Source organism: Homalodisca vitripennis, chromosome 1 (genome assembly GCF_021130785.1).
Source record: "Homalodisca vitripennis isolate AUS2020 chromosome 1, UT_GWSS_2.1, whole genome shotgun sequence".
Taxonomy (NCBI): domain Eukaryota; kingdom Metazoa; phylum Arthropoda; class Insecta; order Hemiptera; family Cicadellidae; genus Homalodisca; species Homalodisca vitripennis.
This window is the reverse complement of record NC_060207.1, coordinates 244,695,624-244,713,182: the sequence shown is the minus strand read 5'-3', so window position 1 is coordinate 244,713,182 and position 17,559 is coordinate 244,695,624. Positions and strand designations below refer to the sequence as shown.

The 17,559-nt window shown below is 35.0% G+C and overlaps 1 protein-coding gene across 1 annotated transcript in view; it reads right to left on the bottom strand.

Annotated features, from left to right (window-relative positions):
- Positions 1–1,053: 1,053 nt before the first annotated feature.
- Positions 1,054–17,559, bottom strand: part of LOC124353224 (helicase SKI2W) — a 48,940-nt gene continuing 32,434 nt past the window's right edge. Inside the window, exons 16-22 of the mRNA XM_046803127.1 lie at positions 15,820–15,895; positions 15,583–15,700; positions 12,417–12,615; positions 11,282–11,432; positions 10,171–10,346; positions 4,176–4,319; positions 1,054–1,323 (exon numbers count right to left, since the gene is read on the bottom strand). Of these exons, the coding sequence (XP_046659083.1) occupies positions 1,123–1,323; positions 4,176–4,319; positions 10,171–10,346; positions 11,282–11,432; positions 12,417–12,615; positions 15,583–15,700; positions 15,820–15,895 (1,065 nt within the window). The 3' untranslated portion in view covers positions 1,054–1,122. The remainder of the gene's footprint in view (positions 1,324–4,175; positions 4,320–10,170; positions 10,347–11,281; positions 11,433–12,416; positions 12,616–15,582; positions 15,701–15,819; positions 15,896–17,559) is intronic.

Here is a 17,559-nt window from a genome sequence, read left to right as displayed (position 1 = left end):
ATGTCCTGCCTCTCCCCAATGGCAACAGATAATATTAGACATTCCTGTTCTTAAGTGGACAAGACCATGCTAAATAACGTAGCTAAGGTTGGAAGGATGGATTCAATGTGAAAATTGAATTTAGCTCCAGTTCACATCCCACTTAATGCAGCATCTGAAATCTGACACTGTCACAGACGATTCCTGAAATCTGAAGTAGAAGCTCAAAACAAACTTTTTGCATAATTTCAACATCAGAGTCACCTAAACTACAAATTCAACATTCCCATTGAATCAACCTTTCCCATCATATAGCTACTAGCTACGTTATTTGTAGAAAACTCGGTTGCTCCACCTTGCTTTAGGATCATGTCTAAAACATCGTAGTGCACTCGGTTGTGTACCTGATGAGACAATGTACCGCTTCACCTATTTATACGTATCTGATGTCGAAACAATGTAAATGCGTTTTGAGCTTCTCTTCATTGCCGACTTTCTTTGGATCTCTTCGGAGAACATGACTCCAAATTCCAGGAGGCAGAGCTTTGACAGCGTCAATTTAACACTCACACCATGCTTAATGTCTCCTCATTCTACACATGAAATAACATCTCTTGCAACCTTCTTTACTGTCCTTGTATTCTTTCAAGCTTGATTTGGCTACTACTCCAATCTTAATTACTTTAGATAGGTTCATATCTTGAGTGGGTATCTGGTGTTAAATCGTGCACCATAGAACCTTGATCCATTCATTAGATATAAATGGATCCAAAAGTTTTGCTAACCTTATCATTCAGAAGCATAAACATTTACCTACTCACCTGGGAGCAGTCGACTTTATATGAACTGCTCACAAGCCGGAATACTATTTACAGAAAATGCTTGTTGAAGAGCCTGAGTTGAATTTTGGTAATTTAACTTGGCATCTTTGGAAAGTCCATCATATAACTTGAATAGTAACTTACACACCAGTTCCAACTTCTTTAGCCGTTCAGTGAAATCTACATTCACATCGTACTGTCATTCAAATTTTATTAAAAAATAATTGTTACAAGGATAAAATAAATGTATGCATAACAATAAAAAATGTATTCCGAACAATAACAGAAATTCGTCACCCGCTCTGTACAAGGAACATTTACGTTACTGAGTATAAAGGCTAGCTGCGAATACAATGTCACGCTTGATGAGTTCCTTGACTTCGTCCATCTTCTGCTCCAGCATGCGGTCACCGAGCTGCGCCGCCGCGCCCTTGACGTAGTTGAGTGTTTCACTGAGCTGCTGGATGCAGCGTACAATCAGACCCTCTTGCACGTCGGTTAGGGTCATTATCTCCGCAAACGGCTGCAAACAGAATATCAAGGGCCAAGTGTGAGTTCAACTAGGAAAAACTACACTCCAAACATCACTGATGTCAAAAATAATAATACATTGACATTTTTTTTTTATTTACTAGTGTCAATTTGATCAAACTCTGAAAATAATCAAAAAGATTTACTGATTTAAGCAAATGAAACTGAAAGTGGTACAATAATAAAGCTTCTATTATTTACATAAATTAAAACAATCAGTTTGTCAACCAACAAAAGTTCCTTAGCACACCAACTATGCCAAAATGTGCTTAAATTCCTGCAATGAAAAAAAAAATCAAAATGGGTTTTTAACTATGTTTCTATGTATATCTGAACGTACTTGGAGGGTTTTGTAAAATAAAACATTACAGGGTATTTTACTGCAACAGGGAGTGTTTTAGTAAAATGAAATAAAAATACCATTTGGTGTTACTCGCATATTTTATGATACATAAAATGCCATTAGGTGTTATGACTTTTTCTGCCTTAGTAATGATTGAAATAAAAATTTTGAACACTATTATTTACTTTAATATAAAAAAATGTACCTTTTTTTCTGGATACAAAGAACAAGGAATCAAAGAAGGATAATAAAATCCATAATAGAGAGCATTTTTGACAACGTTCATTAACAGTATTTTTGGAAGCATCCCACTAGACACAAAGTGGCTTCTCACATATGTTGTATCTGTTGTCCTTTCCTCACCACTGCAAATGACATCTTCTTAGTGGCCTTCCTTTGTTACCCATGATGAGTAAAGTAGGCAGATGTTTGGTAGCGGCAGGTCTGGCCGCCTCATGTGCTGGAGTCAGCAATCCGTCAATCATGCAGAGTCTAAAACTCCACCAATGACACATTTTTGCCAACATTGCATTTTTTGTAACACAGGTAAGCTTTCAGCAGGTTAATTTGTATTATATGGATTTGGTACCAATTTTTGGTACCACCCAATGGTCTTTCTTTCAGAGGGGTTTTAGGAGTTTACTTAGGAGTTTACCCAGCAGGGATCACTTCTGGCTGGTTTATATCTTCCAGTTGAACCCACACTGAGTACAGCAAAAACCGAGGTGTCTCTTAAATCTGGGCAACCTAATGGATGTCCAGGAGCGGCACATTACCAACGGCAAATGTCAAGATTTTGAGGTGCAAGGGTAATTTGATAGGTCCAGTCTACTGCGGGAGATGGCTGTTGGAGTTGGTGGGGTTTGTTCCCTAAGTATCAGAGGTTCTTGCTAGCCTCAACAAGGGTGTGCCACCTGCCTGCTTTGACTGGAGAGGCTGGTTCAGAACTGGCCTCCCCTTCTTCCGGGGGGAACATGACTTTGAAATTAGTGCCCTAATTCACCCTCATGGGTCTTGAAAGGAGGCGGTTCCTAACCCATCCTGAATATCCTGTCACTCCCAAAGCAGTGCTAAAGGTCTTATAGGACAAAGTGCAATTTATAAGCTTCTTGTCCTAATAGAACAAAAAAACTTAGGAGTTGATCTTGTCTGTCAATACCACTTATATTTTCACTGTACCTAACAATTGGCAATGGTTTTTGTTTCTCTTTTAGTAATAATAGTCGTCATCTTGTTTTCATATTGGTTTCAAATGTACAAAACATCCCTATTCCGACCATTACACCTCATGGTACTTAGCAGTAGTTTCCCTCTTTTTAAGTTTCGTTTTCACAACTTCCTTAGGGTTATCTAACATATCTACACAGACTGTTCCAGTTATGTATGCCTGTTCGCAAGAAGTTTTTTTGCCAGTGGTATGCTATTCCCTTTCCCAACTTTTCAGATAATAAGTGCATTATCACTTTTTCAGTGTGTCCAGCACGTGATAGATCATTCTTACCTCCAGCATAAGCGTAGAACTTCTAAACTAGCTCAAACCATTTGGCTCAGGTAGAATGTACAATTTCAAGCCATATTTATGCCTTTTGTTTGATATACTGCTTAAAAATCAAAATCAAGTGACCTCTCCACAAGACTATGATTTCACAGAGAAAGAGTTCCTTTCCTGGTACGTATATGCATTGCAATAAAAAATCATGTAGGGCAGGCCTGACTTTTTGCAATCAATCTTCAGACTTTGGATTATCCTTTGTTAAATGTAAGTATCTTAATATTAATAAGAACCTATCCTGTTGCATGTACTCACCAAAGCATGTTTATTAAGGTTTGTTCGTTTTCTAATAACCTTGAGTTAGAGGCGTTTTCACAATTCCCATGTGAAACAAAAACCCCAAAAATTGTTAAATTTAAGAAGTTTTGGGTCTCACCATTAGTGGCTTACAGGAGATTATTCTGTAATGCTTGATGAAAAAAAACTGATTTTCAGCATTAGTATTAGTTTAATTTGTAATACCATTCAGAAAGGTGTCATCGACTAAGTTCAATTTAATTTTAAATTTAATTCAAGCAGAAATAAGTGATACCAATTCTCACAAAAAACATTTTCAATATTTATTTCAAACAGCCCCACTAATACAATCTTAAACTTATGACCTAAAATATATATTTATTTTTTTCAGTAAATAACTGTTTATTCAATATTTGAATGACCATTTCTAAAAAATATTAATGTTACATTTTTATTGATAACAAAATATTAGGAATTTTGTACAAGTAATTAAAAATTATCCCTTCTATTCATAGAAATTCTACGGTAGACAAAATATTGTGGAGAAAATATACTTTATTTCAAGTTGTAAAAATGTTATTTAAATTCCTAATTATTATTTGTGATTCAAATAAATTTTTATTGGCTGAAAAGAAAATAAACCATTCTTTAAAATAGTTTGTTCTCTTGGTCTGTACAGAATGTAAAACATTATCCAGGTAATTAAACTTACCTTATTTGAAGCCCATTCATAAACAACTTCAAGTAAACCGAAGTTAAGTCTGTCAAATTCACTAGTGGTGTCCTGTGTACCGATTTCACACTCTCTTTCTACTTTTATCAATTCATCGTTCACATTTTCAATTTCTTTCCTTCCCTGAAATAAAAGAATAAAATTAATAATGCAGTCTTTGTGATAATACTGATCAAAATTATTAAAAAAAAAAAAACATATTCAATGTAATTGGAAAAGTATAGCATATTTGAAAAACAAATGAACAACTTTGTTCATTTGTCGAGCTAGCATAAGATTTGTATTTAGCAATGGTGAAACTGATTCATATATGAGTTAACTTAAAATAATGAAAATTTCTCAACAGCCAGAGTTTATTAATACCTTACCTATATCTTAAGTATTACTGTAACTGAGATGACATTTCATAGAAAGTCAGATGAGGTATGCAATGTAACACTATAACAACTAACTGTAACTGCAACTGTAACTACATCTATAATTTTCAGTCATTCGGACAAAAGCCTGAAATCTTAATCTAATAAAAATACATTAAAAACTCTTACACTTTTAGGAATACATCAAAACTTACAATATAAAATATAAATGTTTATGTTGTATTACTTAGTGTCTAGTCTGGGTTACTTGTAAAACTGAGAGTTACACAGCAATACTTGACCTTAAGAACATAGCAAACAATTTTTATATGTTTGTGTGGTTGAAGCAAGCACAGCTTCTTCTTCCATGGAGCGGCCTATTGCCATGCACTTAAGCCTCAAGGGTCTTTTGCCCACTCCGGAAGCACACCATGAGGCCAAACAGTCTTCGGTTTCAAGAGTTCTACAAACCACCGAAAACAACCTATCAGGTCCTCCTGGGGAAATTCACCACCCTTGTCCAAACTAACAAAGATGGCATACCGCTCCCTTGCTATTGCAGGACAATCAAAGAGCAGGTGATCGGCAGTTTCATCCCGCTCATCACAAAATCTACAGAGCGGATCCTCCCGAAGGATGCCAACTCTGTCAAGATGCTAGTTTGGAGTTGAACAGACAAGAGTTGAACGCCTTCAATGCTGCCTGGCTGTCTATGAAATTTTCTAATCGTCAACTAACTTGTCAACAAACACAAAGTTCAAGTATGAAAGTCAGGACTTTTATTACCAAATACTATTAATTTATTTAAACAATCACTTTTAGAAATTGACTGGATTGTACTTCAGTACTTTCTTAAAGCAGAGGAAGCCTTTAATTAATTTTTTAATTTATTTAGTGACAACAGCTTATTCCAGAAAAAAAAAACAATCAAAGAATTAATTCTAAGAAATCAAATATTAAATGGTTTGCACCAAAACTTAAGAGTTTGAAAAATGTTATTTTTACTTTGTTTTGACCAATTTTTAAGAAAAACAAAGGTACAAAAAACATGTATACAGGAAAAAATTATACAAACATGAAAAAAAAAAAATTATAAAACATGTCTTCTAGTAACATTTTCTAGGTTTCTATCACTTCAGTGTATAGGCCCACTTCGTGTCATTCGTCTTATTTGCACAGTCAATGTTTAGAAAAGAATTATTAGACTAATAGACTAAACTCAGAACCATTCAGTGATGGTTCAGAGTTCAGGCAGTGCGGATCGCTCAGCTCTTATCTCTCTCTGTGTCCCCTTTGCAGGGTTTTAAGTTCGCGATACTGGAGTTGTGTGTGCGTTAACTATCGTAGTTAGTGGATCACTTGGTGGAGTTTTAATTTCGCAATTTGTCTATATTTTTATTAATTTGTTTGTTTATTTGTTAATTATGTCGAGTTGTGGCGTTTGTGTGAAGGCCCGTCACCGGTAAACACCTAAAGTTGTTGTGTGCTGACTGTGGGCGTTTGTTTCATGGAAACTGTGTTAACATGAGCAAAGTGGATATCGAGACTCTCACTAATGAGGACATCGCCTGGAGGTGCAACCCATGTGCTGCAATCCGACGTCGCAGTATGAGACTGGAAGTACAGGCTTGAGCAAGGTAAACTGTCACTTGAAGATGTCATGCAGGCAATCAATGAAATAAAATCTGACCAGAAAGTAATAATTGCTGACTTCAATAAATCACATGAGAGCCTTGACACCAAGCTCGCCGAAACTGCTGCTATTTTGAGGAGCCCAGGTGGATGAAATGAAGAAGTATAGGGAAGGGATGGAGAAGTTGGAGGCGGAGAATAAAGCGTTGAGGAATGAGATTGCTGCTTTGGAGACCCGCGTAGAGGAAACAAGAGATGTACTCCAGGAGGAACTGCATCGAGATCCAGGCATCCCTGAGGAGCCTACAGAGACTGTCGACGACGTGGTTGACATCGTGGTTAAAGTTGGGAAAGCGGTTAACATGGACATCAACGCCACGATGATCGACGCTTGTCACCGTCTGGGGAAGAAGAATGATGCGGCTCGCAGAGGACCCCGTGGCATCATTGTGAAGTTTGTCCGTCGGCTTGACAAGGAGGAACTCCAGAAGAGGAAGCATCAGAAGAGGGATCTCTCAACGCGGCATCTTGGAATGGCTATGGACTCCACAATCTACCTCAACGAGTCACTGACACCTTCAAGGAGGAGGTTGTATGCGCTCGCTCGTCAGGCGAAAAAGGACAAAGGGTACAAGTATGTGTGGCACCGGGGAGGAAAAGTTTTCCTAAGAAAAGAGGACAATGCACCTGTCATACAAGTATGTAACCAGGCTGACCTTGAAAGGCTTTAGTACTATTCTGTATTGTAAGTAATGTATTTAATTATTGATTCCATAACTTTAATTTGCTGTGTAATTGATGAAATTAATTATGAATTTTTTTGTGACATGTATTGTAATTTTTTAGTTTAATTTTTCTCTAAAGGCAGTCCAAAATTTTATTATTAATAAAAAAAATTGAACTTAATTAATGATACTAGTTTTGAAGAGATAAATTGTTTTCGATAGAACTTTTATGGTTATTCATCAAAATATTCGCAGCATGAGGCATAACTTTGATAGCCTGCTAGTACACCTATCTTCTTATAAAAGACGACCCGATTTTATATTCCTTTCCGAGATATGGATTAAAGATTCCGAAGCGAATCTGTAACAAATTAATGGCTATACGCTATTTTTAAAATGTAATAATAAATATAGAGCTGGTGGAGTCGCTGTCTATGTTCATGACTCGTTTGTTAAAAGTGTAAATTTTTATTTCAACTACTAATTATTTTCAAACAGCAGATGTTTTATCGTTCTCCGTTAAAATTGATTCATATGAATGGTTTTTTTATGGCTATATACAGGTTGCAACATTATTCTATTCCTGCGTTTTTATCTGAGCTACAAACATTTTTAGAAAATGAACTAAAATTAAAAAGAAGTGCTTGTATAATTGGTGACATGAACATTAAATTTACTAATCAATAGTAGTGCAGTAGACAATTACGAAATGTTGATGGCTAGTCATGATTTGAGTCGATGATCAATGAGCCTACAAGAATTGCAGAGCGTTCTGAGACATGCATTGATCATGTTTATGTTAAACTTGCCTGCAAAGACAAGACAATGATCAGTGCTGCGGTAGAGCATGCTCACATAACCGACCACTCGCTGACAGCCGTGTGGGGGTGGGTTGAGGGGGGGCACCCCTCCTCACCCGGTCCTCGAACAGCTGATAGCACAAGTAAACAATACCACATCAACTATAAATATCTTAACGATGTTCTCGACCAAACTGACTGGGCACAAGTGTATGGAACGGAAAACGCGTCTGATGCTTTTGATAAGTTTTATGATTTGTTGCAAGTTGCGATTAGTGCAAGTAAAGCTGAAATTGAACTAAGAAATAAATGTGTTAAGTTGAAACCTTGGATCAACGATGGAATCTGTAAGCGTATCATATTTAGAAATAAACTGTTTAAGAGATTTAAAAAGCACAGAAACCAACAAGGTGACAGGTTTAATATTTTTTTTCATTCACTTTCGAAATAAAACTGAACAACAAAGACATAAAAGATCTAAAAAATGCTTATTATAAAAATCTGTTTGAAAAAAAGCAAAGGTAACCCAAAACAAACTTGGAATATTTTAAATGAAATAACTGGTCAAAAAGTAAACAAATGGATTATTCATTGGAAATAGGACAAAATGAAAATTACTAGAGATCCTAAAATAATAGCTGATAAATTCAACAACTATTTCCTAACGGTTGTTGATAGCTTAGCCGACAGTATTGAAGAACCGACAAATTGTGAATTTTTTGCCTTATGCCGGGTCATTCCCTAAGAATTACGAAATGCGTTCTATGTTTCTGGAACCTGTACTCTTACAGAACCTGCAAGACGCTGTCAACTCATTAAAGAATGGCAAGTCTCCCGATTAGACGGAATTAGTTCAACTTTAATTAAACACACATTTCCTAAAATTTGTTATGTTCTTTTATTTATAGTAAATTTAAGTTTTCAAACAGGAGTTTTTCCGGAAAAATTGAAGTCAGCAGTTGTTATTCCGATTCACAAGAAGACCCCCTCAACAATTTGTAGCAACTTCCGCCCTATCTCTTTGGTTCTACCATATCTAAGGTCTTAGAGAAATTATGAAGCGTAAATTGATTAATTTCCTCACTTTGACGGAGTTTTTTAGTCGCAATCAGTATGGGTTCAGAGAGGGCGTGAGCACCGAAACTACACTTTTAAATTTCATTGGATTGATATCTGAGGGACTTGACCAAAACAAACATGTTAGTGGGCTGTTTTTGGACATAAAAAAAAGCCTTTGACACTGTTGATCACGGGAATATTATTGGGAAAAAATGTTTGACTGTGGGATAAGGGGAGTTGTTTTAAATTGGTTTCAAGATTATTTAAAATCTAGAAGACAGTGTGTAAAAATTAATGGAGTTTTCAGTGCAATGGGTGAAATTAAGTGTGGTGTACCTCAAGGATCAGTTTTAGGCCCTACTCTTTTCTTAATTTACATCAATGATCTTTGTAATGCTAGTCTTCAGGGTAGTATAACTTGTTTTGCTGACGACACTGCTTTGTGTTATTCCAGCTCCAGCTGGGTGATATAGAGCTTGCTATGAATGTTGATCTCAAAGCGCTAAAGTGGTGGTTTTGTAAAAACAGAATGGTTCTTAGCCCTGAGAAGACAAGTTATATTAATTTTAGTTTAAGAGGTCAAGTGCCTTTTGACGCCGGTGCAATTATTTATAAATGTTTTTAATTGTCTTTGCAATAATTCTATTTGCAATTTATCTTGTAAACCGGTTGCAGAAGCAAGTGAAGTTAAATATCTAGGCGTAGTGTTAGACAGAGAATTAAACTGAATAACCACATATTAGTATTGAAATCTAAATTAAAAAATTTATTTACGAGTTTTTTATTTTCTGAGGAATTTTTGTGACAAAGAGATATTACGTCTTTTTTATTTTTCATTGGTAAACAGTCGGTTTAGACTATGGTATTTCGTGTTGGGGAGGCACTTACAAGACAAAGCTACAGCCTATTTGAAACTTCAAAAACATTTTATTAGAATTATAGTAAACAAACATTATCAAATGTATCAAATTGTATAATTTGATATTTTTTTTTTCTTCATTAAGGTCAGACCTGGAGAGTTTTTGTTTTGTTTGTTTTTTTTTTTTTGTTTTTTTTTTTTTTTCACGCTCTGTAACTACTGTATGTATTTATGTTATCCTGAGAAAAATAAATTTATTCTTATTCTTATTCTTATTTAAAATTTACTACTTTACCTAAAATTACTATAAAATAAAGCTGCTCGGTAGGTTTCAGCACTCACTATTCATTACAAAACAAAAAGAATATTAGAAAGCAACTGCTATGTTTATTGGCTAATAGGGCTGGCCATATGACCTCCGAGGACAAATTATAAATACTGCCTTCGAGTGCATGAGGTTATGAGTATGCTAGGCAATTTAAATCATGTTTGGTAGCGTTACAAGATTTCTCTATATTCAAAGGGCTCTAAGGATTGACAGACCTGAGAGAGCAACTTTTCCGGAGGCTCGTGATTAGTCTTGGCCTGGAACACCAGTCCCGACAACAACGCTGCGATCTCCGCAGGCTGCATGTCCCGCAGTATGTTCCGGAACACGAGCTCCGTGATCATCAGCTCGTTGGAGCCCATGCGTGTTGCCACATTGCCTTTCATCTCAACTGGAATACAACGGAGCAGTCAGGACATTCCAACACTTCAAGTGAAAGAGACATTTACAGAGACACCAAATTTTACAAGGAATTATTTATTATTTTATACGGATGTTTTTGTTGTATATAATAAATATAGGTTATTTGTACCTTTTGACACTTGCAATAATTATCAGTTTTAATGAAATTACAATAATCAAAAGGTATTACTCAAAATCATCTGAACAACTGTTAATACAAAAATACAAAATGGCGGTTAGCTGCTAAACAAAGTGGAAAGTGGACAAAAGTTATACGTAATTTTTAGCTTAGAATCACACACACACAGAATTTGAAAAATACATAGCCAGCCCAACCTTTTTGTAACACCCTGTATATCACGTTTGTATGAATTCCACCATTATTCACATGTCTGATTATTAGTTTGATAGCTATTAGTATCTATACAAACATGTGTTATATTACGAACATATGGAACAAAGCAGCATTTATATTGTGTGTACAAATTATGTTATATGTTTATACAATGCAAAATGGTTCTCTGCTCTTGGACAATTAGGACAGTTTGTATATTTGTAATGCTTAAAAATTTTTCAAAATAAAATAATTTTTACACATATTTATATGGAATACAAAATTAAAATGGTTTTATTTGAGTTTAAAATATGTTTTTCAATTTCTAACCCCTAAAGCAATTATCTGAGGGTAAGGGTGGATGAACAAAAGCACACCACAAAATATATTAAGCCTAGAAAATATGAAGACAATGCAAGATGTGTCAAACTTAAATATCTGGGAGCCAAGGACTGGAACTGGCCAGTCAAGCAGTTAGCCCTTGACATCGCTGAATCTCGCTTAACCTCAATTATTTATTTAACCACGAAAAACAAATTCAATCGCAACTAAACTATGAGCCTGATAGTGGCCATACAAGAAATACTTACCAACATTATCAGCGTTAATGTATTTGAGCTCCTGCAAAAACATGAGCTTATTCTGGAAATCCGGGAAAAGGGAAGAGCTCTGAGCTGACAGTTGGTGTTTGATCTGTTTGATCTGCCACTCGATGTCCTTACGGCGGAACACGTCCAGGAACTGAGACAAACCACAGCGATTAGTGACACAGATTTTGATTTTATTTTAAACAAAAAATATACTAGAAAGACTACTATTAGAAAAAAAATTACAGGGTGTTCATTTGAAAACTTCAAACTCGTATTAAAACACTTAAAGGCCAAGTATCAAAATTCTGTAAATGGGAGTGTACAGTACTAACTGGGGAACAAAAAAAATCATTTTTTAATGGGGGTGCTCACCCCCATGCCCCGCACCCCCTCGTACCCATTTAAGCCAAAATTTTGAAGTGACAACTAATAACTTGTGACACATCAAAATGAAGCTCATAAAAAATGCTGTGATTTGGTACAAAAAATTGAAATCAGCCAAGCCATTTGGTATCAGCAGCCAATAATGTAATTTCTTACACAACAATTATTAATCTACAAACTATTGTACTACTGCTAATAACACAACACCATTTCTTACTGAATGCAATGCTATTGCCAAATAGCAAAAGGTTTTGCAATATACAGTATTGTTGTAGACTGATCCAGTAGGCGGCTATCTCTTTTTAAAATACAGATTAATATTTGTAAATCGTATCTTTACTTTAAAGCACTTAGATATTAATGACAGCAGTATGAGATATCTTCTACTTTTTAGTTTGAAACATGTTTGGATGTTTTATTGAAAGATACAGATGACAAAATAGGCAAAATATGTAAAACAGTAAGAAAACTTGTGTCATCTTTTTTGAAAATAAGAAAATGTTAATGAATATTATTATTATATGTATTATTATATTGAATATTCTAAAAACAATACATAACAAGCTGTATATTTGAAGAATTTTAAGAGGTATATCACAGTTTAATGCAATTCTTACAAACGGCTAAAAAAGGGTGCCAGTACAGGAGCAGATACCGCCAGTTCGAGAGTTAAGTTAAATGTATCAGAAACAAGAGAGTTTTCTTTATTTACTTTAGTGTTATTAATAAAAATTGCAATTTAAACACTGACCAGCTGATCACAGTTGAGCACCTCTGTTGGCTTACACAGCTCCAGGCAGCTTTCAAAGGCATAAAGAGAGTTTCTCAAGTCCACCAGGTCCACATTCTTGCCTTCCTTGGTGTCCAACCATTGGCCGTAGATGCGCGTCTCACTGTAGTACGCCAACTGCTCTATTGCTGACCGGCAGGATGGACCTACAGGGTCGTCCCTACAAGGGATGGAATATCATCAAGAATAAATATACATTCTCACTTTAAATATGGTCGTCCCTACAAGGAACGTAATGTGATCAGGAATAAATAATATGCATTCTCACTTTAAATATGGTCGTCCCTACAAGGGATGGAATGTGATCAGGAATAAATAATATGCATTCTCACTTTAAATATGGTCGTCCATACAAGGGATGGAATGTGATCAGGAATAAATAATATGCATTCCAATTTAAATATGGTCGTCCCTACAAGGGATGGAATGTGATCAGGAATAAATAATATACATTCTCACTTTAAATATGGTCGTCCCTACAAGGGATGGAATGTGATCAGGAATAAATAATATGCATTCTCACTTTAAATATGGTCGTCCCTACAAGGGATGGAATGTGATCAGGAATAAATAATATGCATTCTCACTTTAAATATGGTCGTCCCTACAAGGGATGGAATGTGATCAGGAATAAATAATATGCATTCTCACTTTAAATATGGTCGTCCATACAAGGGATGGAATGTGATCAGGAATAAATACTATACATTCTCACTTTAAATATGGTCGTCCCTACAAGGGATGGAATGTGATCAGGAATAAATACTATACATTCTCACTTTAAATATGGTCGTCCCTACAAGGGATGGAATGTGATCAGGAATAAATAATATACATTCCAATTTAAATATGGTCGTCCCTACAAGGGATGAAATTTGATCAGGAATAAATACTATACATTCTCACTTTAAATATGGTCGTCCCTACAAGGGATGGAATTTGATCAGGAATAAATAATATACATTCTCACTTTAAATATGGTTGTCCCTACAAGGGATGGAATTTGATCAGGAATAAATACTATACATTCTCACTTTAAATATGGTCGTCCCTACAAGGGATGGAATTTGATCAGGAATAAATAATATATATTCCACTTTAAATATGGTCGTCCCTACAAGGAATGTAATGTGATCAGGAATAAATAATATACATTCTTACTTTAAATACGAAGTATTACCATTATTGGTGATCTATCAATCTTTTTTTATTAACCCTTTGAGTTTCAAGTATTTATTGAGTGGGTTCACCTAAAAGTACCAGCTCTTTTAAAGGTATTTTACAAGTTTTCAGTAAAAGATCCACAGTTTGATTATTTAATAAGCTATCAACATAATTTTTTTCTCTGAAAACTATACCTAATTAATATAAAATAACAAAATGACCATAAAATTAAATATATGAATACCAAAAATAGAATTATCTAAAAAAAATTCCAAGATTTATTTAAATTTCATTTTTCAACCAAAGTATCTTTACCAAAAAATGTAAATCCTTTTCTTTCTCCATATCACTGGAAAGGGTATATTCAGTTATCTATAAAATCTTGAAAAATTTATATCATTATCTTCAATAATAAGTGAGTTATACAACAATGTAACGTTATTTCCGGTAGCCATGTCAACCAAATATGTCTATATGTGAGTTGTAGATTGATTTTCGTTAAAGGCAATTGATCGGAAGTGTACTATAACAGTATATTTTTAAAAGAACAGCTCTTCACAAACAATTTAATATGATATTTGTTTAAAATTATAAATTTTTCGATTTTTAGTGATTTCTTTTCCCGAATGTCCAGTCAAAATCGGACATTGGCATTCAAAGGGGTACATACTTAGTCTTGTGGAATGTGGAGAATGAACTTTCCTTTAAATTTCCACTTCGGGGCAATAGACAATTTATTATTTATTCATTTATAAACGTTTTAAACTACAAATTGGAGACTACATTGAACAGTGTCACGTAGTTATAAAAATAGTAATAACATAAAATTATATTCTTACAATATACTATTTAATATAATTCCTCTTGACAACTACACCTGCATATTTTTCTGAGTACAGCGCCACCTTTATGATGTTTTTTTCTCAAAGCACTAGTGAGATTTGTTTTATTAGACAGAATTACTTCAGTAAGTTCAACTGAAGTGTAATAATTGTCAGTATTTAGGTTGTCTTTTATTGAAATGGTTCGTCATTGGCTTCTTCACCATTTTAGTCACAACACAGCTGTTTTTGGTACTTTGTTCTGGACCATTTATATTTTGTCAAAATAAGTACACCCAGATTTACTGTTAACAGCTTGAATATGTTAATGTTGTACTCCTGAGCTTTTCTGAGAACATACAGCCAGAACCTAGCCTATCACAAACAGTACTATTGTTAATCAATAACAAAATCTTGCCAAGTTATTTTTTTTTAATCTCTTGAACATTTCTGAAAACATTATCACTTTTGATCAATATTATGAAATAAAATCGTTGAGCTAAACAAACTAACAGAGACAGACTAAAAAACTTGCACAAATAATGAAAAATTCCCAATTCTTTTAGAATTTCATAGATTTCAAGGATTACACAACACAGTGCCAGTAATGCGGTTAGCTAATTATAAATTAAATATATGAATGTCAGTGCTTGTTTTTCTTCCAAGTCCTTGTCTAGTAAAATGCATTTTAAGTATTATAGTTTTTGTATTTACTACACTGATACTAAAGCTAATATTAATAAAAATCAGTAATTTTAATTATCAATAGTGTGACTACTGACACAACAACTATATCATGCCAACCAAATGTTATGTAGATTTTACTATTTTATAGGACTGGCTTTAGTATACAAATTATACAGTTCAAAAGTGTGGAGTTTTGAACACGTAAGCAGTTTTCAGTGAATGAGGACTCCAATTATAAGTTTCCGCTGTGAATACATTTACAATTGATTGATTACAATTGCATTGATAATAGAAAAAAAATCTAGCAATTTTTCAAGAAAGTAACTGGAACTCAACTCAACACTTATTGAGTTCGCCAAAACCCAATTTGTGTTTGATTAAAAAAAATGTATTCTTGTACAATTTAACCCTCCCATTAATAAAAACAAATTTTATTAAGTTAAAATTTTACTGACTTGAATCTGGGTAGTTCTCGTTTCTCGCAGTCGCGTACGATGCCTTCTGCGTCCACCTTGATAATCTCGGGAGTCAGCTTCATTATGTGGACTGGCTGCAGACGCAGAATCGTGTGGCCTCCGAGACCGTCCCACACGAACCTCTGCTTGGGTCTCATCACACACAACATCTGGTAGTACAGATCTTTGTGCACCTGTCATAAACACATACTGTATACAGACGCAGAATCGTGTGGCCTCCGAGACCGTCCCACACGAACCTCTGCTTGGGTCTCATCACACACAACATCTGGTAGTACAGATCTTTGTGCACCTGTCATAAACACATACTGTATACAGACGGGCCGAGGCTCTACTAGCCATCCACCAAACATTGACCTAACCTACGCACTGTCATTCTGTGACTGATCTTAAAAAACTGAGCTATCAGAACAATTTTTATCTGAATATAACCCAGAGAAAACTGAATAAATCAGTAAATATTCTAGTTATTGCCTCTTGGATCATGAGAATACTGAAGGATGGGCTGTAAGGGAAAGCGCAATGTTCTTGGAAAAGACACCCCATCAGGTGGCCGGCCGGCCCATGTACGCAGATCCCTTTGCCCTGATTGAACAGGGTTTTTAAATACTGCCCGGTAATATTTTGTGATACTGTTGGAGACGGCAAAACGTACAAACATGTTTCCTAACACTTTCACATATCTTGAATATTTCTGGCATCTTTGAAATAGGTTGATCAATTCATTAATATTTAGTGTCAGTTTTCAGGATTGGAATAAACAATAAAACTATCACTGAAGTCAATATGTAAATAATTACATATTTGCTTGTGTAACAATAATTTTTTTAGTAAAGATTAAATAACAATAAAAGTATAAAATTTAATAGAATATTTCACAAAATGTTTACTAAAGAACAATTAACAATAGCAGTTTCCAAGAATGATTCAACAGTTCACTTAAGTTACAGAAGTTGCGTTTGTGGATAGAATAGAATAGAATAGAATATTCTTTATTGCACATATTCTTGGAGAACAGGGCAAAAGTCATGTTTATGTTACAATTGGTGTATGAGTTAGTGTTGTCAAAAAATTGTGTGTTCTACATTGAACAAATTCTTGGATTGTGTAAATTGGTCGCTCCAGTAGCCCAGTTTCTCAAGGAGGCTTTGAAGTTTCCTTTTCTGGCAGTCTTCTTAGGGATTCAGGTAGAATGTTGAAGAACATTGCTCCTCGATAAGAAGGTTTCCTCTCAAATAAGCTGAGATGATGGTTGATTTAGGAGAAAGTTTGCTCCTGTGTCTGGTGTTATAGGAGTGTCCGTCTCCAGTCCTTGCTTTCCTGATTTGATTGTATAGAGGATTGTCTCTTGGATGTAGAGTCCTACTACAGTCAGAATTCTCAGTTCTTTGAAGGCCTGTTCGGCATGTGTCAAGTGGTCCTAGTTCTTTTTAGAGCTCTAATTGTCCTTTTTTGTAGAACCAGTACCCTTTGGAGATTTGAGATTGTCGTGCCTCCCCAGGCTATCAGGCCGTATCTCAAGTGAGATTCAAACAACGAGTAGTATGCTGTCATAGCTACATCAGTGTTGCTGATTTGTGCAATTCTCCTTATTGCGTAAAGACTGCTATTTAGTTTTTGACAGAGCTGGTTGATGTGTGGTTCCCAAGATAAATTTCGGTCCAAGGGTGAGTCCTAAATATTTTCCGAATTCTATTGTAGTTACTTCTGGGAGACCATGATAGTTATTTTGAGTAGCTGTAAAAATTAGTTGTTGGGTTTTTGATTCATTTAAAACCAAATCATTTAGGTTGCAATATTGTTTAGCCATATTAAAAGCTACAAAGGAGTCAATGTCTAGTTGATCTTTGTTTTTGTTTGCTACAATAAGGGCTGTATCATCGGCGTACATTACCATTTCACAATGGTTTTGAAGGTATTCTGGAAAGTCGCTAGTCAGAAGGATATACAAGACGG